This window comes from Biomphalaria glabrata, chromosome 6 (genome assembly GCF_947242115.1).
Source record: "Biomphalaria glabrata chromosome 6, xgBioGlab47.1, whole genome shotgun sequence".
Lineage (NCBI taxonomy): Eukaryota > Metazoa > Mollusca > Gastropoda > Planorbidae > Biomphalaria > Biomphalaria glabrata.
This window is the reverse complement of record NC_074716.1, coordinates 30456044-30478593: the sequence shown is the minus strand read 5'-3', so window position 1 is coordinate 30478593 and position 22550 is coordinate 30456044. Positions and strand designations below refer to the sequence as shown.

The window sequence follows — 22550 nt, the reverse complement described above, 5'->3', positions numbered from 1 at the left end:
ATCTATCTATCTATCTATCTATCTATCTATCTATCTATCTATCTATCTATTTATCTATCTATTTATCTATCTATCTATATCTCTTTATCTATCTATCTATTTAGCTCCGTCGTCCGTCCGTTCTTCCGTCCGTATATTCGTCCGTCTGTTTGTTTGTCATCTTTCTTTCTTTCTATCTATCTGTTTGGCTCTTTATTTTAAAATCTATATAGGGGCTTTGGAGAACTTGGTTGTGCAACTTTGTTGTTTCCGCTTTGTTTGGCTTGTTTTTCTACACAATTTATTTTCTATTTTAGTCTGCTAAGTTCTATAGACATGTTTTTTATTACATTTTAATTGCACCTTGACCGCGTGATGATATCTCAAAATGCAGACAAAAAACAACAACAACACAAAAAACAACAACAACACTGGAACAGCCTTTTTTATTTGTGAAAATGTTTTGTGTTTTATAATTTGATTATCAAGAGGTAGTCACATTTCAATAAACGAGGTTCTTAATTATAAGAAAGAAGGATAATAGAATAAAAAATGTAGTTCTATAACTTTAAAAAAAAATTCAAAGAGAGAAAATTGGTCATTTATAGGGCGATTATATCTGCTCTCAAATTTTATAATTGAAACATTTCCTCCCCCCATTTCCCACCATCCCCCCCTCTCTAGAATAAAATCCTGTTTTAGCGAATGTATAAATCTACTACTTATAATTTTCTAATGATAAGCTTAAAGATCTTGTCAAAGAAGAGGGTACGCTAAATGCTTCAGAAAATTAACCTTAATGAAAGCGGGAATACCCGAAGACCTAATCTGTTCAAGATAAAGATTTTCTAGTCTTCCCAATGTGGCCATTGTACATTTACATCAGCTGTTAAATTTCTACGAAAATCGATTGAGCCATTTTCGAGATTCGTGTCCACCCAGGTTTTGCCCTCGAGCGACCTGAATAGAGGAATTGCAATAAACGCATACAGCGACCTGACACTTGAGACATTGATTTGAATGTTTTACTTGTGAAGCAATTACCTTAACATAGCAGCTCATTCATTAGGGTATTTCATTAGGGTATTTTATTTTGGGTATTTCATTTGGGTATTTCATTTGGGTAATTCATTAGGGTATTTCATTAGGGTAATTTATTAGGGTATTTCATTAGGGTATTTCATTAGGGTAATTCATTAGGGTATTTCATTAGGGTATTTCATTAGGGTAATTCATTAGGGTATTTCATTAGGGTATTTCATTAGGGTAATTCATTAGGGTATTTCATTAGGGTATTTCATTAGGGTATTTTATTTGGGTATTTCATTTGGGTATTTCATTATAGTATTTTCATTAGGGTATTCCATTTGGGTATTTCATTAGGTTATTTCATTAGGGTATTATATTTGGGTATTTCATTTGGGTATTTTCATTAGGGAATTTTCGTTTGGGTATCTCATTAGGGTATTTCATTAGGGTATGTCATTTGAGTATTTCATTCGGGTATTTTATTAAGGTATTTTCATTAGGGTATTTCATTTGGTTATTTCATTAGAGTCTTTTCATTAGGGTATTCCATTTGGGTATTTTATTAGGTTATTTCATTAGGGTATTTCATTAGAGTATTTTCATTAGGGTATTCCATTTGGGTATTTTCATTAGGGAATTTTCATTTGGGTATTTCATTAGGGTATTTCATTAGGGAATGTCCTTTGAGTATTTCATTCGGGTATTTTATTAAGGTATTTTCATTAGGGTATTTCATTTGGTTATTTCATTAGGGTATTTCATTAGAGTATTTCATTAGGGTATTTCATTTAAGTATTTTTAGTAGGGTATTTCATTAGGTATTTTCATTAGGGTATTCCATTTGGGTATTTCATTATGGTATTTCATTAGAGTATTTCATTTGGAAGAGATGAAGATAAAGGGAGAGAAAGAGAGAAATAAAAAAATGAAGAGAAAAGATAGAGACTTAAAGAGAAAGAGCTTCACTTGATTACTTAGGTAAATAGCGTGATCCGTGTTGTGTAATTAGGTAAATAGTGTGAGCCGTGTTGTGTTCTATGGTAAATAGCGTGCGTCGTGTTGTGTACTTAGGTAAATAGTGTGATCAGTGTTGTGTTATTAGGTAAATAGCGTGCGTCGTGTTGTGTACTTAGGTAAATAGTGTGATCCGTGCTGTGTACTTAGGTAAATACCGTGCGTCGTGTTGTGTACTTAGGTAAATAGCGTGCGTCGTGTTGTGTACTTAGGGAAATAGTGTGATCCGTGCTGTGTACTTAGGTAACTACCGTGATCCGTGTTGTGTTCTTAGGTAAATAGCGTGATCCGTGTTGTGTTCTTAGGTAAATAGCGTGATTTGTGTTGTGTACTTAGGTAAATAGCGTGATTTGTGTTGTGTACTTAGGTAAATAGCGTGATTCGTGTTGTCTACTTAGGTAAATAGCGTGCGTCGTGTTGTGTTCTTAGGTAAATACTGTGATCCGTGTTGTGTTCTTAGGTAAATAGCGTGATTTGTGTTGTGTACTTAGGTAAATACCGTGATCCGTGTTATTCTTAGGTAAATAGCGTGATTTGTGTTGTGTACTTAGGTAAATAGCGTGATCCGTGTTGTCTACTTAGGTAAATAGCGTGCGTCGTGTTGTGTTCTTAGGTGAATAGCGTGCGTCGTGTTGTGTACTTAGGTAAATAGCGTGCGTCGTGTTGTGTACTTAGGTAAATAGCCTGATTTGTGTTGTAAATTATACTGCCTTTGCTGAACTGAAATAGAATCTCAAGACGATTGATATTTTGAACAGGCAGGGCATACACTTTTTTTTCTCCTCTTCCACTTCTCACAAGCTTATCTGCTCTTGCATATTGATTGGGAATGAGCTTGGGGTCTTAACCAGAGGGCCGCGGTTAGAGCTGATGCCTAATGAAAGACAAGAGAGACGAAATCTCGTGGAAGACTTATCTCATGACGCTCTGAGAGATAACTGAGGGGGGAAGGGGGTCACACATTTAGAAATAGGATCCACGAGATTGACCTACATGTTGCTTTGCAAGTGTCGTGAGTGACCGCAAGGTCTTTGCCATACAGTATTGGTCGTTCTGTCATGCAGACACGATGTAGAATTGTATACAGGTGGTCAGCAAATTTTAAAGTATTCGTTTGATTTCTGTTTAGGTATGTCAATGATTTATATTGATAATTATGACATTAATTTTGTAAGATGCAAACTAAAGTTCCCCCTTTTCAGACCTTACGTTCTATAGGGCAGATGATGTTAAGGTCATTTGTTTCTTTGGCTAACTGTTAACGAGCAGGGTGTCATGTGACCAGCACAACGATCAACCTCTTTTTTTTTACTTTCCACAACTAAAGTGAGGTATTCATTTGAGCTGGGTGGACTCAGGGGCGCCCTGAAAATCCCGAAATTCAAAATTCCATTTTCACCGAGATTCAAACCCAGGACCCTAGGTTTGGAAGCTCTTAGGCTTGCCATTCATTAACAGCATTTCATTACTGACAACGATTACAGAAACTACTTGGAGAATATATGTAGGTGGTACAGTCTGTAGAAGATTATAAAATCCGAAGTTTATTTATATGATATCAATCCATTTCTCATGAAGATGTTGATGAACATAGTAAGTTTCTACGTTTCACTTCAAATACTTTCATATCACACCAAGTCCACTACTTGAGTTCATATTAAACTAATTGCTTCAACTTACAAACTTTAAGTTATACTTTTAACTGCTTCTTCTACTGACATTTTCAACTCCAACTAACTACCATAGACTGTTCAACTTAAAATCTCCAACTATTTACTTCTCTTGACTACATACTTATAACTAACTAAAACTCTCATACCATCTTACTTCCGGTCATATAAAACCAAAACTCAAAATTCACAGAATTTACCAAAGTACAATAAAGTCCAGTGAGTGAACTGTTTTGGCTGTCACAAGGTACGAATTCAATAGAAACTAAAACGTTTAAATGTGTCCCTCGGTGAACTAGCTGAATATCCTAAAACATCAATGGACCTCATTCACCAATCGTAAACAAACAAACATTTAGCAACGTGATAATATTGATAAAACAACGAAAAAAAACTGTCACGTGACAGCCTGTGTGTATTATGTAGTTGGTATAGAAGAGATAAAGAATCACGTGGCTAAATGTTGTTTATTTACGATTGGTGACTGCGGTCCATGGATTTATTTCGTTTGAGTTTTAATAGTTTATAATTGCTTCGTTGCAATAATTTTTGTGTTCAACTGAGACTGGGGTATTGTGTGTGTGTGTGTGTTCGTGTATGTGTGTTAGTGAGAAAATGTGTGGTTGTGCCATGGGTTGTAGCAGTGAGAAACAACAACATGTATTTTTCAAGTGAGTAGTGCCAGTGAGTGTGTACGAGGGGTAAACCCAGAGTTGTCTCTCTTTGTTCAAGTGAGTAGTGCCAGTGAGTGTGTACGAGGGGTAAACCCAGAGTTGTCTCTCTTTGTTCAAGTGAGTAGTGCCAGTGAGTGTGTACGAGGGGTAAACCCAGAGTTGTCTCTCTTTGTTCAAGTGAGTAGTGCCAGTGAGTGTGTACGAGGGGTAAACCCAGAGTTGTCTCTCTTTGTTCAAGTGAGTAGTGCCAGTGAGTGTGTACGAGGGGTAAACCCAGAGTTGTCTCTCTTTGTTCAAGTGCATCTAAAACATCAACTTAAACCAAAATGTGGTCGAGAACAACCAAACAATTGGTGTATCCCCCTCCCCTAGATCTACAGTCAGAAATGAATCACGTGATGTTTACATCATCTGCTCCAGACATCGTAAGGTCTGAAATGTGTACTTAACTTAAAAAAAAACAACAGAAATTAAATTGTCTTCCATTCATTAAAACATTTATTCTACACTTAAGTAAATTCTCCTGTTTCATTTCGTATTGTCAAGCATAAAACAATGAAATTGAGACTATAGAAAATGAGACATTTGATGTTGTTATGCAGCTAATCGGCAACAACACAAAATTTTCTACAAAATGGAAGCGGCCGTGTACGCCCGTAAAAAAAATAATGAGAAAAATAATGAGAAAATAAGAAAATAATGACAACAACAGACACACACAATAGCAGCGAGATTTATAACAAACTAGACAGATATTACCCGCTGCACGCGGGTCTTCACTTGCGTATTGCTGATGTAGTCACTGATTTAGTGCATTAGAAACGATCAAAGACAATAATGATGTTATAAGTAAAGCGAATGCATGAATTCAAAATTTAAAAAATATTATGAATGGAGCTAAAAATAGCTAATTGACCTTAATTCATTTTTTTATGAAAACATTGGCGAATCTTATGTAAAAATGCTTTAGAAAAACAAATTTGAATGTTAATTTGATTAAAATATGAAATGAATGAACTATAATTAGTATGTTAATGTGTTTAATTAAAAAAATTATCTTTGCGAAGAGAAGTTCTATCATCTTAGAGCTGAAATATTGTTTTAAACCTAGGACAAGAGAGTTTCGTAACATTTTGGTCTGCGCATGCGTGATCTTTTCTACTAGATTACGCGAATGAATGAAACTATTAGAATACGGCTTCGCAGCTCTAGCGAATGAATGTATGAAAAATGCTTTAGAAAATCCAATTTGAATGTTAATTTGATCAAAATATGAAATGAATGGACTATAATTAGTAGGTTCATGTGTTAAAGTATAAAACAATCTGTGCGAAGAGAATTTATATCATATTAGAGATTTAGATCTAGGAAGGGAAAGATGTGTAACATTAAGGTATTGTCTAATGAAAGAATATTCGTCAGGAAATCTGAATTCGCAGATATAAGGAACGAATTTATGTAAAAAATGCTGTTGAAATACACATTTGAAGGTTAATTATATTAAATAATGAGATCAATGAACCTTCTTTTGTATTTTCGTGTGTCAAAGTAAAAAACTATCTGCGCAAAGTGTACTTCTTAAAATTAGATCTAGATCTAAATCCTTTAGATCTTTTCTCATGTCAACATTGTAAACAAAGCCTAGATCCATAAAATACTATAGCTTTAATAGAGTTGATCATCTTTTTTTTTGAGGGTCTTAAGGGTTTTAGGGCTACAATATATACACTACGGTCTACGTTAGTACCCAAGGAAAATTTCAGCCAAGTTTTATCAAGATTGGCCAAGCGGCTTTTATTTCTATTCGTCACATACATACATACATGCAATTATACATACATACATATAAACATACGCCTGACTTTCTACGTTATAGTATAGATATTCACATTTCATTCCAATAGCACCATTAGTAAACTCCTTAAATTTAGGGACACTTCGTGACAGAAGGCCAAAAGGTAAAGCAACAATAAAACATAAAACATTCAACGATGACTTACAAAAAAAAAAATAATCAGATAGACACCAAGATAAAGGCGTAGTTCTTTGTCCGTATGCTAGGACAAATTCGTATAAGTGCTTTTTCTTCCCTAGTGCTATTAATATGCACGACTAGATTAACACATGGATGCGTGTAGGACGTAGCATTTTTGAAGTAGCGTCTGTGATTTATAAGATAAGATCCTAACTCTCTGAAATGAGAATCTTAAAACGAAAGTAAAGTAGAGAGAAAGAGTTGCGTTGTGTCCGAGTAGATAGACGTGTCCACGTTCAATGTATGGACGGTATAGTAAGGATACTACTTTTCTTTTGTGGTTTTCTGTTGACCAGGTACGCTCTAGTGAACTTTCAAAAAGTGGTCAAGGAAGATGGGAATATTTCCTACGAGTATGTTCCTATAGGAGACTGGAAGAATGAGACGCTAACTATCAATGAAAGTAGGATTCAATGGCCGGCCTATGTGAATGGTACAGCAAGGGACGTGATCAAGTCCAACTGCAGCTACCCCTGTGCTGAGAGGGAAGTGATGGTAAGAAGGAGAGAGATTTTGTTTCTTTTTCTTCTCTCTCTCTCTCTTTTCTTTCTCTTTTTTAGTCTTTCTTTTCTGTCCTCCCTTTTCTCTAGCACACGCTTTTGTCTCGTGTCTCTGGCTCTCTGTTTTCTCTCGCTCACTAATTTCGTCTCCTTTCTGTTGCTTGTTTCATTGACTTTTCTGTGTATCTCTTTTCTGTCTCTTTCTATCGTTTATCTCTTTGTTCTCTCTTCCTTTTCAGAAATCCTTGCCTTTTTCTTTTTTTTTCTGTATCTCTTTTCTGGTTATTTTTCTTTTCTCTTTCTCCTTTTCCCATTTCTTTTCTGTTTCTCTTTTTTTTAAATTTTTCTGTCTCTCGTTGTATCTTTTCATGTGTCTCTTTTTCTCTCTCTTTTCTGTCTCATTTTGGTCATACTTTACTGTCTCTTTTTTCTCTCTCTTTTATCTTGCTCTTTTTTTAAATCTCTTTTAGTCTCTTTTTGACTTCTTTTTGTCTCTCTTTTTTCTCTTCCCTTTTCTCTGACTCTCTTTTATAAATAGAAAGTCAGACACACACAGAAACAGACAGTTATACAGATAGATAGATAACTAGATGGATAGATAGATAGATAGATTGAAAACTCATTTTTTCTACTTTTTAAATAAACAACATCTTATCAATTCAAATACTTTACTTTAAATGAAAAAAATATTAATTAGGACTCCTTGTTGCAGAAGTTGAATGGTCATGGTCAGAACTGTTGTTGGATCTGTGCCACCTGTCAGGAGAATGAGATCATGCTGGACAACAAGACTAAGTGTGCTGCTTGTAGGCTGGGAACACGGCCTGATCTTAACAAGACTGGTGAGTGACAGGGGACTGCCAATGTGGCAGGAGTGGCGGTGATATGGGTGGAGAGTTTGGGTCACTCAAGCCAAGTTTTGGTCATTCTCTTGTCCTCTGCAAATCTTTGGTTTCTTTTTTTTTTCTTTATCTCTGATGACCTCTATCAGTGCTTGTTTCACTAGTGGCATTTAACATAGTGGAACATTTTTGAAGCCGCCATCAAGACCCCCCACCCACTCCTTTTTTTTTTTTTATTTTGGCTATGCCAATGTTTAAATCTATTCTAGCTTGATGATACAGATCCAGACTTGCCAACATATAAGACATTGGTCTAGACTAGAATACTGGATCTAGATATATGGTAGATATATGGTATAGAAGATTCTAGTTCGGCTTTTAAGGTCCAGACTTAGAAATATAAAAAGACAATTAGCAAGTATATTTTTTTCCCAAAACTATCAATTTTCTTGGAAAATCGTTAGAGCCGTTTTAGAAATCCGTTTCCACCCACACAGCCATGAAGAGTTTGCAAGCTGATAAGAGGAATAGTATAAATGAGAACGAATAACCACGTCACTTTATGTAATGTGTTATTATAAATACCTCTTTCTGTAATGTTTCTTTAACAATGAAACACCAATATTGTTCTAACCATACCTCTTAACTACAAAATAACACTAACCCTAACCCACAGTGCGAATACTAGCTATAAAATATACCTACATTTTAGCTTCTCAATACTATCCTTACAAAGGACTCTAATATAAAATGTAGATCGATAAATTATGTCTGTAATAGTAAATTCCTTCCTCGAATTTTTTATGGGTCTTCTCTGTGTAATATGACGGGAGAGCGGTATCAGGCTGAGGCCAATGAAGAAATACTACTGACTTAATGTCGTACCTTGAAAGAATTATTTTACAAGTTGATCAGCCTTGAGTTCCAAGAGTCTTAGACTCAACTTTTAGTACAATTATGAAGAAGAATGTAAAAAAAAAGGTTTTGAACGATTCGTCTTCTAGTAGTCTCCAGTTTCTATACAGAAGAGAAATCATGTAAGAACAAATAATTTGTTTCCGATACTAGGAAATGAGAGGACTTTAAATTTCGTAGCTTAGAAACCTTCAGAGTTTATTTGCGATGTCCAAAAATAGTTTTCTTTTAGTCAATACGTTTTAAGCTTCCTCTACTTTTGTGAAACTGTATTGAGATGAAATCTAGATTGTATAATAATAGTGTTTGTTCAATTGTCTTATGATTTCTACTTGAGAAATGTTTTTATTTGTAATATTACTATACCCTAAAGGAGGATCTCCATCAGATACTGGACACTGGGTCATCAGGTTGAACTTCTAAAATAAAAGTATATCTTAACTACCCAATTCAATTGTAACAATGACCTATAACCATTTTACATCAGTACAATATCATCACATCCAGACAGCTTTACCTCAATGTAACCCTTGCCCCACACATGCTGACACTCTCTCAGCACCGAATGTAAAGAGACCACCTCGAACGAATGTAAAGCCCATGCTATGAGCCAGCAGCCAGAGATACCAGCACAATACAAATCAATTTCACCGCCCTCGCACTTCGACCACGACTCTCTTCAATAATGGGATTCTTGTGTCAGCCGGACAAGTTGGCAGGAATCTTCAAACTTAGCGTCCCGTGAAATAGCCGTAACTTCTACAACACATTAGCGAGAGGGCTTAAGATCAAAACTTTTTTTTTGATCTATCTGTGTGTCTGTGTGTCTGTCTTCTGTCTGTCCGTCAGCTCTTCGTACGTCCACCGCCATTCGTCCATCCATCGATCCATCAATCCATCCATCCATCCATCAATCAATCAATCCATCCATCAATCCATCCATCAATCCATCCATCCAGCCATCCATCTATCTAATTTTTCTATCTATCTATCTATCTATCTATCTATCTATCTATCTATCTATCTATCTATCTATCTATCTATCTATCTATCTATCTACCAATATATCTATCTATCTATCTCTATCTATCTATCTATCTATCTATCTATCTATCTATCTATCTATCTATCTATCTATCTATCTATCTATCTACCAATCTATCTATCTATCTATCTATCTATCTATCTATCTATCTATCTATCTATCTATCTATCTATCTATCTATCTATCTACCAATCTATCTATCTATCTATCTATCTATCTATCTATCTATCTATCTATCTATCTATCTATCTATCTATCTATCTATCAATCTATCTATCTACCTACCAATCTATCTACCTACCTATCTATCTATCTATCTATCTATCTATTTACCTATCTATCTATCTACCTATCTATCTATCTATCTATCTATCTATCTATCTATCTATCTATCAATCTATCTATCTACCTACCAATCTATCTACCTACCTATCTATCTATCTATCTATCTATCTATTTACCTATCTATCTATCTACCTATCTATCTATCTATCTATCTATCTATCTATCTATCTATCTATCTATCTATCTATCTATCTATCTATCTATCTATCTATCTATCTATCTATCTATCTATATCTATCATATCTCTTTATCTTGACCCATTCATCTTTTGATTTACTCGGGAATCTTTTAATCACATGTCTATTGAATCGTCCGTTTTTCATGTGCCAACTATCAATTAAAAAAAAAACTAACTTTCTTTCAGTCGTCTATTTTACTTTTCGTCTGTCTCAACTTGTATCTAGGTTGATAAACTTATAGTGATACAATAACGCACTACATGTAGGACTGGGAAATCAAATGTCCAAATTAATCTGTCCGGTGAGGCAGACAGAACTTGTAAATTTGTTTACACCAAGAGTGTCACAGACCAGCACATTTCAGAGCTGGCCACTACCCACGGCCGTGTCACACCCTTCTCCTTATCTTTCTAACGCCCCAAAATTTTTGTCTCGAGACATTTCATTCAGATTAATTTCCAATGACCGAACTGTGCCAAGCCGACCTTGGCTAAAGTCAGAATCAATTCCATGAAAAATTCATCAACATTGGATTGTCAAGGATGTTTTGTTTTTGCGTCTAAAATTAATCTTTTTTTCTGTTTCTTTATGTTTTGAGAGTTCAAGTTTATGTGCTTGTGTGTGTGTATGTATGTGTATGGGGAGAGGTTTATAAGCAAAGTGCATGGTAGTGTTTAGGTAACCTAATTTTCTCAAGAAAGTCTGTTTCCATTTTTAATCACGTGAATGAGTAGGGTCTAATTGTTTCCAGTCCGGGAACAAAACGTCCTAAAACCGGCTTCTGTACTTGACATTTAATGTGATGTCATAAACGATCATTTGGTAACTCTTTTGGAGGCGCGGTGGCTGAGTGGTAAAGCGCTTGGCTTCCGAACCTTTGGTCCCAGGTTTGAATCCTGGTGAAGACTGCAATTTTTAATTTCGGGATCTTTGGGCGCCTATGAGACCACCCAGCTTAAATAAGTACCTGACATTAGTTGGGGGAAAAAAGCGGTTGGTCGTTCTGCTGGCCTCATGACACCCTCGTTAACCGTGGGCCATTGAAACAGATGACCTTTATATCATCTACCCTTTAGATCGCAAGGTCTGAAAGGGGAACTTTCCTTTTGTTGTACTTTTTTTAAACGCGATGTTGGTTCGGCGATAAAATGAAAACTTTGATTAAAAAGTACAATGTACAGGTGGTCAAGATAAAGGATTGACTTATCATGACTACAAATCTTTTGCAGTAAACTTGTTAGGTTGGTCAAAATCTCGCGTGGATTTAGTTTCGCTAAACTTCAGGTCAAAGAATTGAACACATGTTGTTTAAACAACTGACCTGGACAGTAGAAAAAAAAAAACATTATAAGGAATATTTGTAGGAAGGGTCAAGAATACCGGCTGCATGGAAGATAAGTCTTTATGGGAGACTATAAAAGGAAGTTCAGATATTGATATATGTCGCTGATTGTTCATTGTAAGTTCACAGTATATACAATACTGTAAATCAATGTTACTAATAGATTGGTTGTATTGATATTTACATAGTTTTCTTGTGTGACTTTGTTTGAAACTCATTCATCGCTATCATCTTCATTTTCTGTGATATAAGTCAAGTCTCAAAACTTGTATCATTCAGTCACCTAAGTTGAACACCGTGTTTCTTCAGTACAGGACAAATGTTTGTTAATGTTTACACTGCACAATGTAACCACAATCAAATGAATAATGCGAAAATCTCAACTCTTAAATAAAATTCGTAACAACTGATATTGCTATGTTGATATTCGATGTATTTGTTGTTGTACTTTTTATGTTTCTCTGTCCTCCACTTAAAATATCATCATTCTTTTAATCAAAACTGCGACATTTCTCTTGTCATCAAACATTGTATACGTATCCGTACCCTTACTTTCTTGTGTCTGTCAGTTGTCTTTGAGATTTTACTTTTGTAAAATGATGACTAAATTCAAAGTTAACTAATTTAGTTCCAGTCCTAATTTAAAAAAAAAATCATTTAAAATATGCTTAATGTATTTTTCACTTTATTTCGTGACTGCCAAGACTTTTGATTTTTCGCTCTCACGTGCGGCCGCCAAGTATATTGGATTCGATGCTATAAATAAAGATTAGCGTTTGATCAGGGTGTCACAGCTCGCGCGCGGGCTGCAAGGAGAGGCTGTCGGCTACTCAGAAGAGGATGTCGTGATGGAAAGATTTAGTCTCACCCTGCCAGGCGATGTCCGATCCAATGAATGCCGATACTGTCCAGACCATGACAGGCTCTTGTCTTGCCAGAAAGTATCAATAAATCAAAGTAAACCTAAGTATTGGAAGATTGAAGCAATAAAAGCTGTGATCAATTATAATAGAACTCAGTCATAGGCAGCGGCGGCGCCTAATAACTTAACTACCAGCAGTGGCGGCAGAGCAATGAAACAATAACCACAAAAGTTTCTTGCCAACTTTGATATTCTAAGGAGGCGTTTCCCAGCTAGTTTTCGTTCATAGAAAAGTAACACATTTGTCAATATTATTTCAATGCATATGGCTAAGAATGTTACAGAATTGAGTGCGTCATAGTAAAAAGTGGCCTAGACACTTACTTTGCATGCTAGAAATACAACTCCCCTAACAGGTCATGTAAGGAAGAACGGGCATGCGTTGAAAGGGAGGACAAAAGATATTCAAAGGATTTGTGCTTACAAAATTTTTCTAAGGGAAAGAACTCTGCACCTACAACTATATCTCTCAATAACGTAGAGGTTATTTCCATTATTCGATATAAACTTAAATAATTTATTACCAATAACTGATTGACCAATTGGTATTTTTAAATTAATTCATGTTTGGTACAATGAAGCTTAAAGTTTCAAGTAATCTGAGATAAATGTTGGACTAATTATGTTTTCTATTATCTAACTGAACAAAACTTACATATTTAGGTGTATATGTGAATACTGAAGGATTAATTTCCCATGTTAGCATTCGTATTCAGGAATTATTACCAGTAATTAATTGTCCAATTTATTTTTGTCTAAATTGACTCAATGTCTGGTTGATGCCATTGAGCAAAGTTTCAAATTGATCCTAGAAGTGGTGCGGGAGAAATAACATGTACAAACTTTTGACCAGACAGTGAGAGTTGATGTTAGCTTTGTAACAAAAACTATTGCCGTTTGTTTGTCATAGCGTGTGGTTGCAGGTGTTCAAGATTTTAGGTTTAAAATTAAAAATACAATGGACCAAATGTAAACAGAATTACTGGGTATAAAACAAGATACAAGTTAGTTTTAAACCAAGCTAAGGGACCATCTACTTTTGTTTTCTTGTAAAATTGGATTTTAAAAACATTTTCGTGTACAGAAGGTCGCTATAACCTTCAATAGAGTTCCTTTGCAGTACTAACGATATTATTTAGTAATACAGTGACCGCATTCAAAGTGCGCGGCATCTTGTAGTTCAAAATATTTGTCCAGAATTCCTTTTGTTGGCTCGTGTACTTTACATTACCTGGCAAGATTTTATTTTGTTGGCTCGTGTACTTTACATTACCTGGCAAGATTTTATTTTGTTGTTCCTTCCACTAAAACACAAACAAACATATAAACAAAGCCGAGTGACTGAGACATTGAAATTAAGTCTTAAAAAAAAAAAAGGCTTATCTTCTTAAACATTTTTTTTTCTTTTCAGCTAATTATAGATAACTGCACCATTTCAAAGTTTGTTTAGAGCTTCGTAAAACTTTTAATGCTTTGTAACTCGCCAATTAACAGTAAATAAAAAAAAAAAACTCCTCGAGTCCAAAGTGACTGAACCTCCTTGTGCTCATTATCTACTGTGTCGAGAATGTTTGAGGGACCGGATAAAACCGAACAGTGGGCCTGATATGACACACGGCTCGTTAGAGGGCATATATCTTTTTAATTCTTATTTCCCTGGTAAAAACGTGACATTTTATGTTAATTGCATTCAAATTATAGGGGGGGGGGGAAAGGAGACAAAAAAAAAAAAGCATAATACCATTTCACAAAAATACATTTTCTTTGGTTCAGAATGCGAAGATATCCCAGTGGACTTCATCAACTGGGGTAAGACGGAAGCGATTACTTGCATGTCTTTGGCCTGCCTGGGAATCTGCTTCACCTTGTGGATCTTCGTCATCTTCCTGCGCTACAAAGACACGCCCATCGTGAAGGCGTCCACCAGGGAGCTGAGTTACATTATTCTGGTGGGCATCTGCCTCGCCTTCAGCGCCAATTTTGTGATCGTGGCCAAACCAATTAGAGAGTTCTGCTATTTGACAAGGTAAGGTTAGCGTTTTTGAGAAATTTCATGGCATATTACAAATTCTGAATTACAAGGAGGAATTCATGAAACCAAAAATACAAATTTGCTGCGTAACCGATGCATCAAGGGACAATTATATCTGGACAGTAAAAAATTACATTAAAATTGTGAAGACTATTTCACGACGTTGACAAGCATACGAACAAAAAAAAACAGACAAAATATAAAAAAATACTTATGAAAAGAGCTTATATAAGACAAAAAAATTGCAAATTTACAGCCATGTATCTCAATAATGTAAGATTTATTTTCATTTTTATAAATCAAAAAAATTAATTAATTACAACAAATTAATTAATTAAATGGTTTTTTTTTATTATTGATTCATATTTTGTAATGAATACTTGTTCAAAATTTCAACTTAATCCGACAATAGCATTGAAAAAAACAAAGAACGTGTTTAAAATGTGTTCCAGACAGAGAGACGGAGGGAGTTGATATATGAAGCTTTGTAAAGAGAACCATTTCACCATCATTAAAGAAAACTTAAATAAAATTAAGTGTATAAAGCTGAATAATTATATAAAAAAAACATGCCTCTGTAGGTTAGTCCGACTGTACAGTATTATACTCCTCTAGTTCCATTTTAGAGTTCTCATTTCAGCCGAGACCATTCCTGATAGTAGGCCTGCAACTTGTGGGCAACTTAAACCAATAGTTCGTTGCCACGTCGTACGACCTGTGACATGGCAACAAGCTATTGGTTCAAGCTGCCCACAGGTTGTGGTGTTGCAGGTCAGAGTTCGACCTTTTATAATGAATGGTCTCATTTCAATGCTCTATTCTGACATGTCTTCTCACATTATTTTATTATAGTATTAAAATATCACCATATAGATTAACTAGCTTCTAAAGTAATAACTTCGAAATTTAATTTAAAATAAACTTTCACATCTGTTTATGATCATATTCATATTGATTCATTTTGATTCAGAATCTTGCCAGGTTTGAGTTTCTCACTTATGTACGGTGCTCTGGTCACCAGAACAAATCGAATCGCTAGAATTCTGGAAGGCAGCAAAAGAATCATGACCAAGAAACCCAAATTTATGAGTGCTACAGCGCAGGTAGTTTCCTCAGTATTTCTTCGTTTTATCATTTCTGATTCAGTCTTTTGACAAATATTTGTACAATACCCCTATTTCAGTCACAACTTTATGAAGGGTTGGAACCAGGGCATAGATCTCAACAATGTCTCTAATGATTTTCCTATAAATTTAGCTAAATAAATAAATAAATATATCGCTAAGAAAAGAATTACTAGCTCGTTGGCGACACGGGGAAATTTCCAGTTTGACCTCTATAATTCTTCAAAAAAAAAAAAAAAGAAAAATAAGACAGAAATTTAAATTTGGCTTAAAAAAATATGACAAAGTCATCAGTAGTGTATTGACAACTATTTGTTAATTAAGTTAAAAAGTGGTTAAAATATGAAAGGTGGTTACAATTACGAGTATGGTATTATAATTATAGGATTGTGTAATTAGAAATTAAATCCTTTATTTCAATCTAAATTGTGCTCACTTTAGTCTAAAAAGTTGATAGAGCGTTACATTAATAACGCTAATATAAGGGGTTCGATTCCGCACACTAGCCGTTTTCTTTCAATCACAAACGAAAAAGAATATTTAGTGTATTTAGTTGATTGTTTATCTTTATCTCTCCTGTTCTGTGTACATGTAGCCTATTGGAATAATTCTTTGCAGGTTGTCTGTCCATGTTTGTTGCATCTGTATCCAACTGACTAAAACTTTAAAAAAAAAGGCTCTATTTGTGTTGGTTTTTCTCCCCCCCCTCTCTCTCTCTGTCTTTCTCACTCTACCCCGCGTCACATAGACTCTGTCATTGAAAAGGTTTCATGCTCACCTAATTTGACTAAACTACTGAGTAAAAGTCTTGTGATGTACTTTACGTTTCTCATTTCGTTGGATTAAAGTATATTTGTTTGTTTTTCTTTTTCTAGCTGTTCATTTATTATTTGACTTTTCCAATAAAGATTTTGAACATAAATATAAACAATTTGTCTTAATAGCAACCAAACAATGGAAACACATTGCCCTTATTATAGTTTTTGTTTTAAAGCAAGTTTTCAAAATGTTTTATAACCTAAACTTTAAAACGATTTTTTTTTCTGTTCAAAGCATTCCACAAAAATATCCAGAAGTATTTACCTCTAAAAGTACATTTCAAATTGTTTTTTTCTTTGTAGGTGGTCATTACTGGTATCATTATTGGCATCGAGTGTACAGTGATCACAGCCATGTTGGTTCTACAGCCGGCTGACATAAAAATCGATTACCTATCACTGACCAAAGCTCGCCTGGTCTGCAACACCTCTGATCTGGGGATTGTGGTACCTCTAGGGTTCGTCTTGGTGCTCATTATTTTCTGCACGATCTACGCAGTGAAGGTGAGTGACAGGGTTTGGTCTGGTTTAATATGTACTTTATAAAACGTGTTTTGGTGTCCCAGACCATCTTAAATAAGTGAGCGATTGAGGAGACTCTTTACATCCTTAGAAAACATAAAAAAAAATAGAACAGGCTAAAAATAGAACCGTTAGGCTTATAACAAACGAATAGTCACACGTGGCTAGAGCAGTGTTTCCCAAACTGTGTTCCGCGGAACCCTTGTGTTCCTCGAGGCCTGAATAGGTGTGTCCACGAACTACTAGAATAATTAATTGGTAGACCACCACGTGAAATAATCTCTAACAAAAATAAGTAAAGTGTTCCGCTAAATACTCAGAATGTGCGAAGTATTCCGTTTAAGAAAAAGTTTGGGAAACACTGGACTAGACGTTAACAGATTGTAAGTCTTTCATCCAATACGGTGCTGTCTAATGATAACTTTTCATACTATAACATTATTTCAAGTGTCTGCTTTTAGTCTGTCGAACTGATGAACCGCAAATAAAATCTGCAGTTTTCTAGTGTTTTTAGTTTTTTTTTTATTACTGCTCTTGAGAATTACAACTTTAAGGATGGTAAGACATGTCATGCTCTAATTTGATTCCGCTAACGTTACATTTTTTTTCTTTATTATTCTTTATATTATGCAATTATAGCTTTGTATTGTTGTACTTAGAAATTACATTGTTGATCTATTCGTTCCAGTGGATGCTATGAGAGTTCGTGTAACCAAATCCCTTCACTTTTTTCCGGTCAGCAGCTCTTAGAAAAATATCAAGAGACAGGCTGGTCCATTCTTTCACGTTGTCCAGTCGCGTTTTTCTTCGAAAACCTTTTCCCGGTCTTCTTTCTCCCTTCACTGAACTCTGAAGGATGACTTTTAACAGTGAGTTGCAAAATGACCAAACCAGCACGGACCTTTCGTCCCTTCGATGTATTAAAGTATTTCTCTTTTTTTTTTCTTGCCAGATTATTGACTTGAAAAGTAAAAACTCATTTGTTTTATTTTTCTGGTATCTGATACTCAACAATTTTGCGTGGCAATTACTCTCAAAGGCTTGAATTTTTCTTTCAGCCTCAGTGTTCAGTGTCCAACTTTCACAACCCTATAGGAGTCCAGAGACCTCTAACGAAAAATACAATTTTTATTTTATCTAGAAGCTGATGTTCATTTTGAAGATTTTTGCACAGTTAGCTCAACACAGTGGATGCTAAGCAAAAAATGGTTTTATTAATGTTATTCATCCTCAATCTCTTGTTATGTTTGACCCTAGGAATCTCTGCAAAGCAGCCTAAGGCTCAGTAGCAAAAAGCAGGCTAGAAGAAGAAGAGGAAGACCCTAGATATTTAAATGTGTCAACTTCTAATGTTTGGCCATTCAACTGTATATGCATCATCTCATACTATCTCCGCAAGCTAGTATTTTGCTTTTATATTACAGCATTTTCTACAGTGAGGTCTCCGAGGTCTATATAACATCTGCAAACTAGAGATTAGACATAAAACCGCCCGTTTATGATCAAGTTAGGAGTAAATCGTTTAACATGAAGAGACAGTTTATGGACTCATTCTGCCTTAAGATAAAGATAAGATAAGATAAAATAAGATAATTTTTATAGATCCAATCAAATGGAAATTCAGTTTGACTACAATTGACAATATCAGCGTAACTACTGTACAATAACAATATACATGAAAAATACGAACAACATTCACACACGAAACACATACACATTGACAACCAGCGCTTTATGAGTTTGACTTCTATGTACTTCTCGATGATGACAGATATTCTTGTAACACTCTGACCTAAAGTGGGATAAAAGCGTTTTTAAATATTTCTGTTTTAGTCCTAATGGAAAGGAGACGACCACTTCGTTCAGATCTTATGTAACAGTGGTTTAATGGGTGTAGGTTGTCTTTAAGAATCGTGAGTGTTTTGGAAAGGCATCTTTCATGAAAAAGCTCTTCAAGAGATGGTAGCTGTGTTCGAGTGATATATGATGCTTTTAAAATTTTCTAGGTGATGGCAAATTAGACTGCTGATTGTTTAATTAAAAGATTACTTTTTAGTAAACCAGATTTTGTTTTTAATAGTTTAGCTGGTATTAAACTTTCTGTTATGTAAAATTGCTTTTAATACAATTCCAGAGTTCTTGAACTGGTTAGGTAACATATTTTTCTGCTATAAATGATTGTTGAAGGTGAATACAGCTAGGGGTGATTGCTGAAGGTGAATAAAGCTAGGGGTGATTGTTGAAGGTGAATACAGCTAGGGGTGATTGTTGAAGGTGAATACAGCTAGGGGTGATTGTTGAAGGTGAATACAGCTAGGGGTGATTGTTGAAGGTAAATACAGCTAGGTTTGATTTTTGAAGGTGAATACAGCTAGGGGTGATTGAGTTGAAATACATTGATTCAGAGGAAAATATTTCATTGGGGTTTGTCGTTGATTAATGCTTGTATTTGACAAGTTAATTGTTACGAATGTTTATTGTTATTACGCGGAGAAAAAACAAACTCTCAATAAATATCTCAGAATCGTTAAGGACATCATTGGTGATTGATTTCATCGTTATTTGAATATGGAAATAGTCTAGATCTAGACATCTTTAAGTAATAAGAAGTATATTACAATAATTTACTAATTGATATGATTATTTAGTAAATCTACTATACTATTATTAGAATTAGGCTAGTACTAGATCTAGATCTACATCTTATCATAGAAAGACATTGTCATTATTATAATTTTTAAGACCTTAACCCCGTAACTGAAAAAAAAAATAGCTCATAGACATGGAACAATCCTGTTGATCTATAGAGTTCTCGTTTTTTTACTAAACATAAGAACAGTGTTTTGCAGTTATTAATTATGTTTCTTAGTGTTGCGTTACTGACTTCCTGCTTCTGATGTCTTTCGGGTCTACTTTGACTTAGGCTCAGCGCTTTCCCCAATCTGATAGACTCAAGAATACTGTATTATTGATTGTACATTTCTTTAAGATGTGCACATCATTTTAAATTAGTATAGAGTATAGTATGATTTGATAAACCTAAAAGTATGCAGTTTGATCATTTTTAAACAAAATTATAAGTTAATCAGTAAGACTATTTTATTAAACTCTATAATAAATTAATTTATTAATCAAATAGAAAAATTAAACAAAATAGTCTGTCCAGCGTTCTATTTAATTCTATTGTGTTAAGAATTTTTAATAATAATAAAAATAATAATAATAATAATAATAATAATAACAATTTGTAAACAACGTGAAAGTGCACTATACTTTTTTTTATTTTTATTATTATATTACTGTAAATATTCACTTGTCAAATTACATGAATTAATAGTATGAGTAGACTGTAAATTTTGATTGTATGTTTATTACAAAATATACATATTATAATCTAAATAAATTTTTTTGCAAGTGACTAGAGTGTCACCCAAAAAAAAAACTATAATAAAAATGATTTAACTAGAAAAAATAATAAAATTACGCTGTATGATTAGTCTGATTAGATTTCACCTTACTAATAATTGCTACATTATGTATATTGACATAGACATCGGCCGCAATTAGACATTAACCTTTCCATTAATCCAAACTAGTTAAAAAATTGGTCTATTGAAGCTGAGCTCGAGATCACGCTCGACCCTAACCCTAGCACTTAACAGTAGGCCACAGAAACAGATGATCATCTGCCCCATAGACCGCAAGGTCTGAGAGGAGGACTTTTAAATTGTTACATTGGTCACATCAAACGAATGGATATTGTAACTTTTATTTGATTCGGTTCCCGTTATCTCCTATGCAGAACAAATGTTGAAAGTCTTTAGGTATGGAGATATTGCTTTCACCAAGAGAATACTGTAATCAAAGAATCGTTTTGGGGATATATTGAAATACTTGCATCCTCAATTTTAGAAAAAAATAATTTCCCATCCTATTTCATTAATAAACCTAAAGTTACACTTGTATAATGATAGGCCCTCTGTCCTAAGCAATTAGTTTATGAATTAGTCTAACCCAATTTGTTTTGTACAATGCAATAAGTTAAAGGGTGATAAGTCTTGCTATAATGAGAGATAGGGCAGCGATTAAACTGTGCCTTCCCGCAACGCGAGAATGGACTCAACATGCGAGATAAAAAAAAAAAGTAAAGTTCCCACTTCAGACCTGGGGCAGATGATCATCTGTTTCTGTGGCCCACGGTAAACGAGGGTGTCATGTGGCCAGCACAACGACCAACCGCCTTTACTTTTCCCCATCTAATGTCAGGTACCCATTAGAGCTGGGTGGACTCAGAGGCGCCCAAAGATCCCGAAATTAAAACCGAGTCTTCACCAGGATTCGAACCCGGGACCCTCGGTTCGGAAGCCAAGCGCCTTACCTCTCAGCTACCGTGCCTCCAACATGCATGCTAGCAGACGTATAAAAGTTGTCAGACTAGGAGAGTAACTAACACACGCAATTGTGAGCAGTTATGAGTGATTCAAAATATATATATATATTGACCTCCTTCAGTCGTAGAACGACTATGGTTCATCTCAGAGCACACCTCCTCATGTGGCTGTGGAGCCCTATTTTGGAGAGACACTCCAGTCCACAAATAGCGCAGGTTAATGTGGCCTTTGCTTCGCTGGTCATTTTTCGGATTCTACGTTTTTCTTCCTAAGCTGAGACCCATATACTTTCACTGTCCATAGCTTTCTTGGTCACTGTCTCTCCCCATCTGGTGCGGTCTAGAGCTATGTCTTCCCAATGGTCAGTATTGATGTTCACTGATTTGAGGTCCCGTTTTATTACATCTATGTAAAGGAGGTGGGGGCGACCAGTTTTTCTTTTGACAGTCGCGATGTCTTTCGGGATGCGCTTGTCCTCCATCCGGCGAACATGTCCAAGTCAGCGCAAACGGCGTTGTCTGAGGGCTGTAAAGATGCTGGGAATGCCTGATCGCGCAAGGATCTCAGTATTGCACACTTTTTCTTTCCATGTGACATTCAAGATCCTACGGAGACATCTCAAGTGGAATGAATTCAGTTTTCTCTCTTATTTCTATATTAGTTTTTTTACAAAGCTCATGTCAACTCAGTCTGTCTGTAAAAAGTAAAAAGTGTGCACACGTTTTTTCTCCCACACCGATTCTCGGATCAAGCTGAAATTTCGCAAAATTATTCATTGTCATTGACAAAAATGAATCAATAAAAAAAGTAACCATTTAAACAATTAATTTCTGGTAATTCATTGTTTAGTTTAATAGCAACAAGGGAAACTCGTACTTCAGTATTCACAGACATGGCTAAATTTGTTGGGTTTAGTCCCTTTAAATAATTGTTAGCGCTACTTCTCCCTTACACACTCTCCGATCAAGTTGATACTTAAAACTATTACTTATTGTAACTAGCAAAACGTAAATCAATAAACAAAAATAAATAATTAGTCAATTAATTAATATTATTAACTGTTCTGTTAAGGAAAAAGGAAAATAACTTGTACATTATTGGTAGATATAGGTTTAAGGACAGAGTTCTTTCCCTTTAAATAAGCTTTTTTTTTAAAAAAGAACCTTTTATAT

At 34.9% G+C, this 22550-nt stretch overlaps 1 protein-coding gene across 2 annotated transcripts in view; it reads left to right on the top strand.

Moving 5' to 3' along the window:
* LOC106077013 (metabotropic glutamate receptor 1-like) overlaps positions 1 to 22550 on the top strand; it is a 163023-nt gene that overhangs the window by 122075 nt on the left and 18398 nt on the right. For both annotated transcript variants that reach the window (XM_056032201.1, XM_056032202.1), the window contains exons 8-12: positions 6698 to 6896; positions 7614 to 7743; positions 14265 to 14517; positions 15494 to 15626; positions 16769 to 16969. In XM_056032201.1, the coding sequence (XP_055888176.1) occupies positions 6698 to 6896; positions 7614 to 7743; positions 14265 to 14517; positions 15494 to 15626; positions 16769 to 16969 (916 nt within the window). The remainder of the gene's footprint in view (positions 1 to 6697; positions 6897 to 7613; positions 7744 to 14264; positions 14518 to 15493; positions 15627 to 16768; positions 16970 to 22550) is intronic.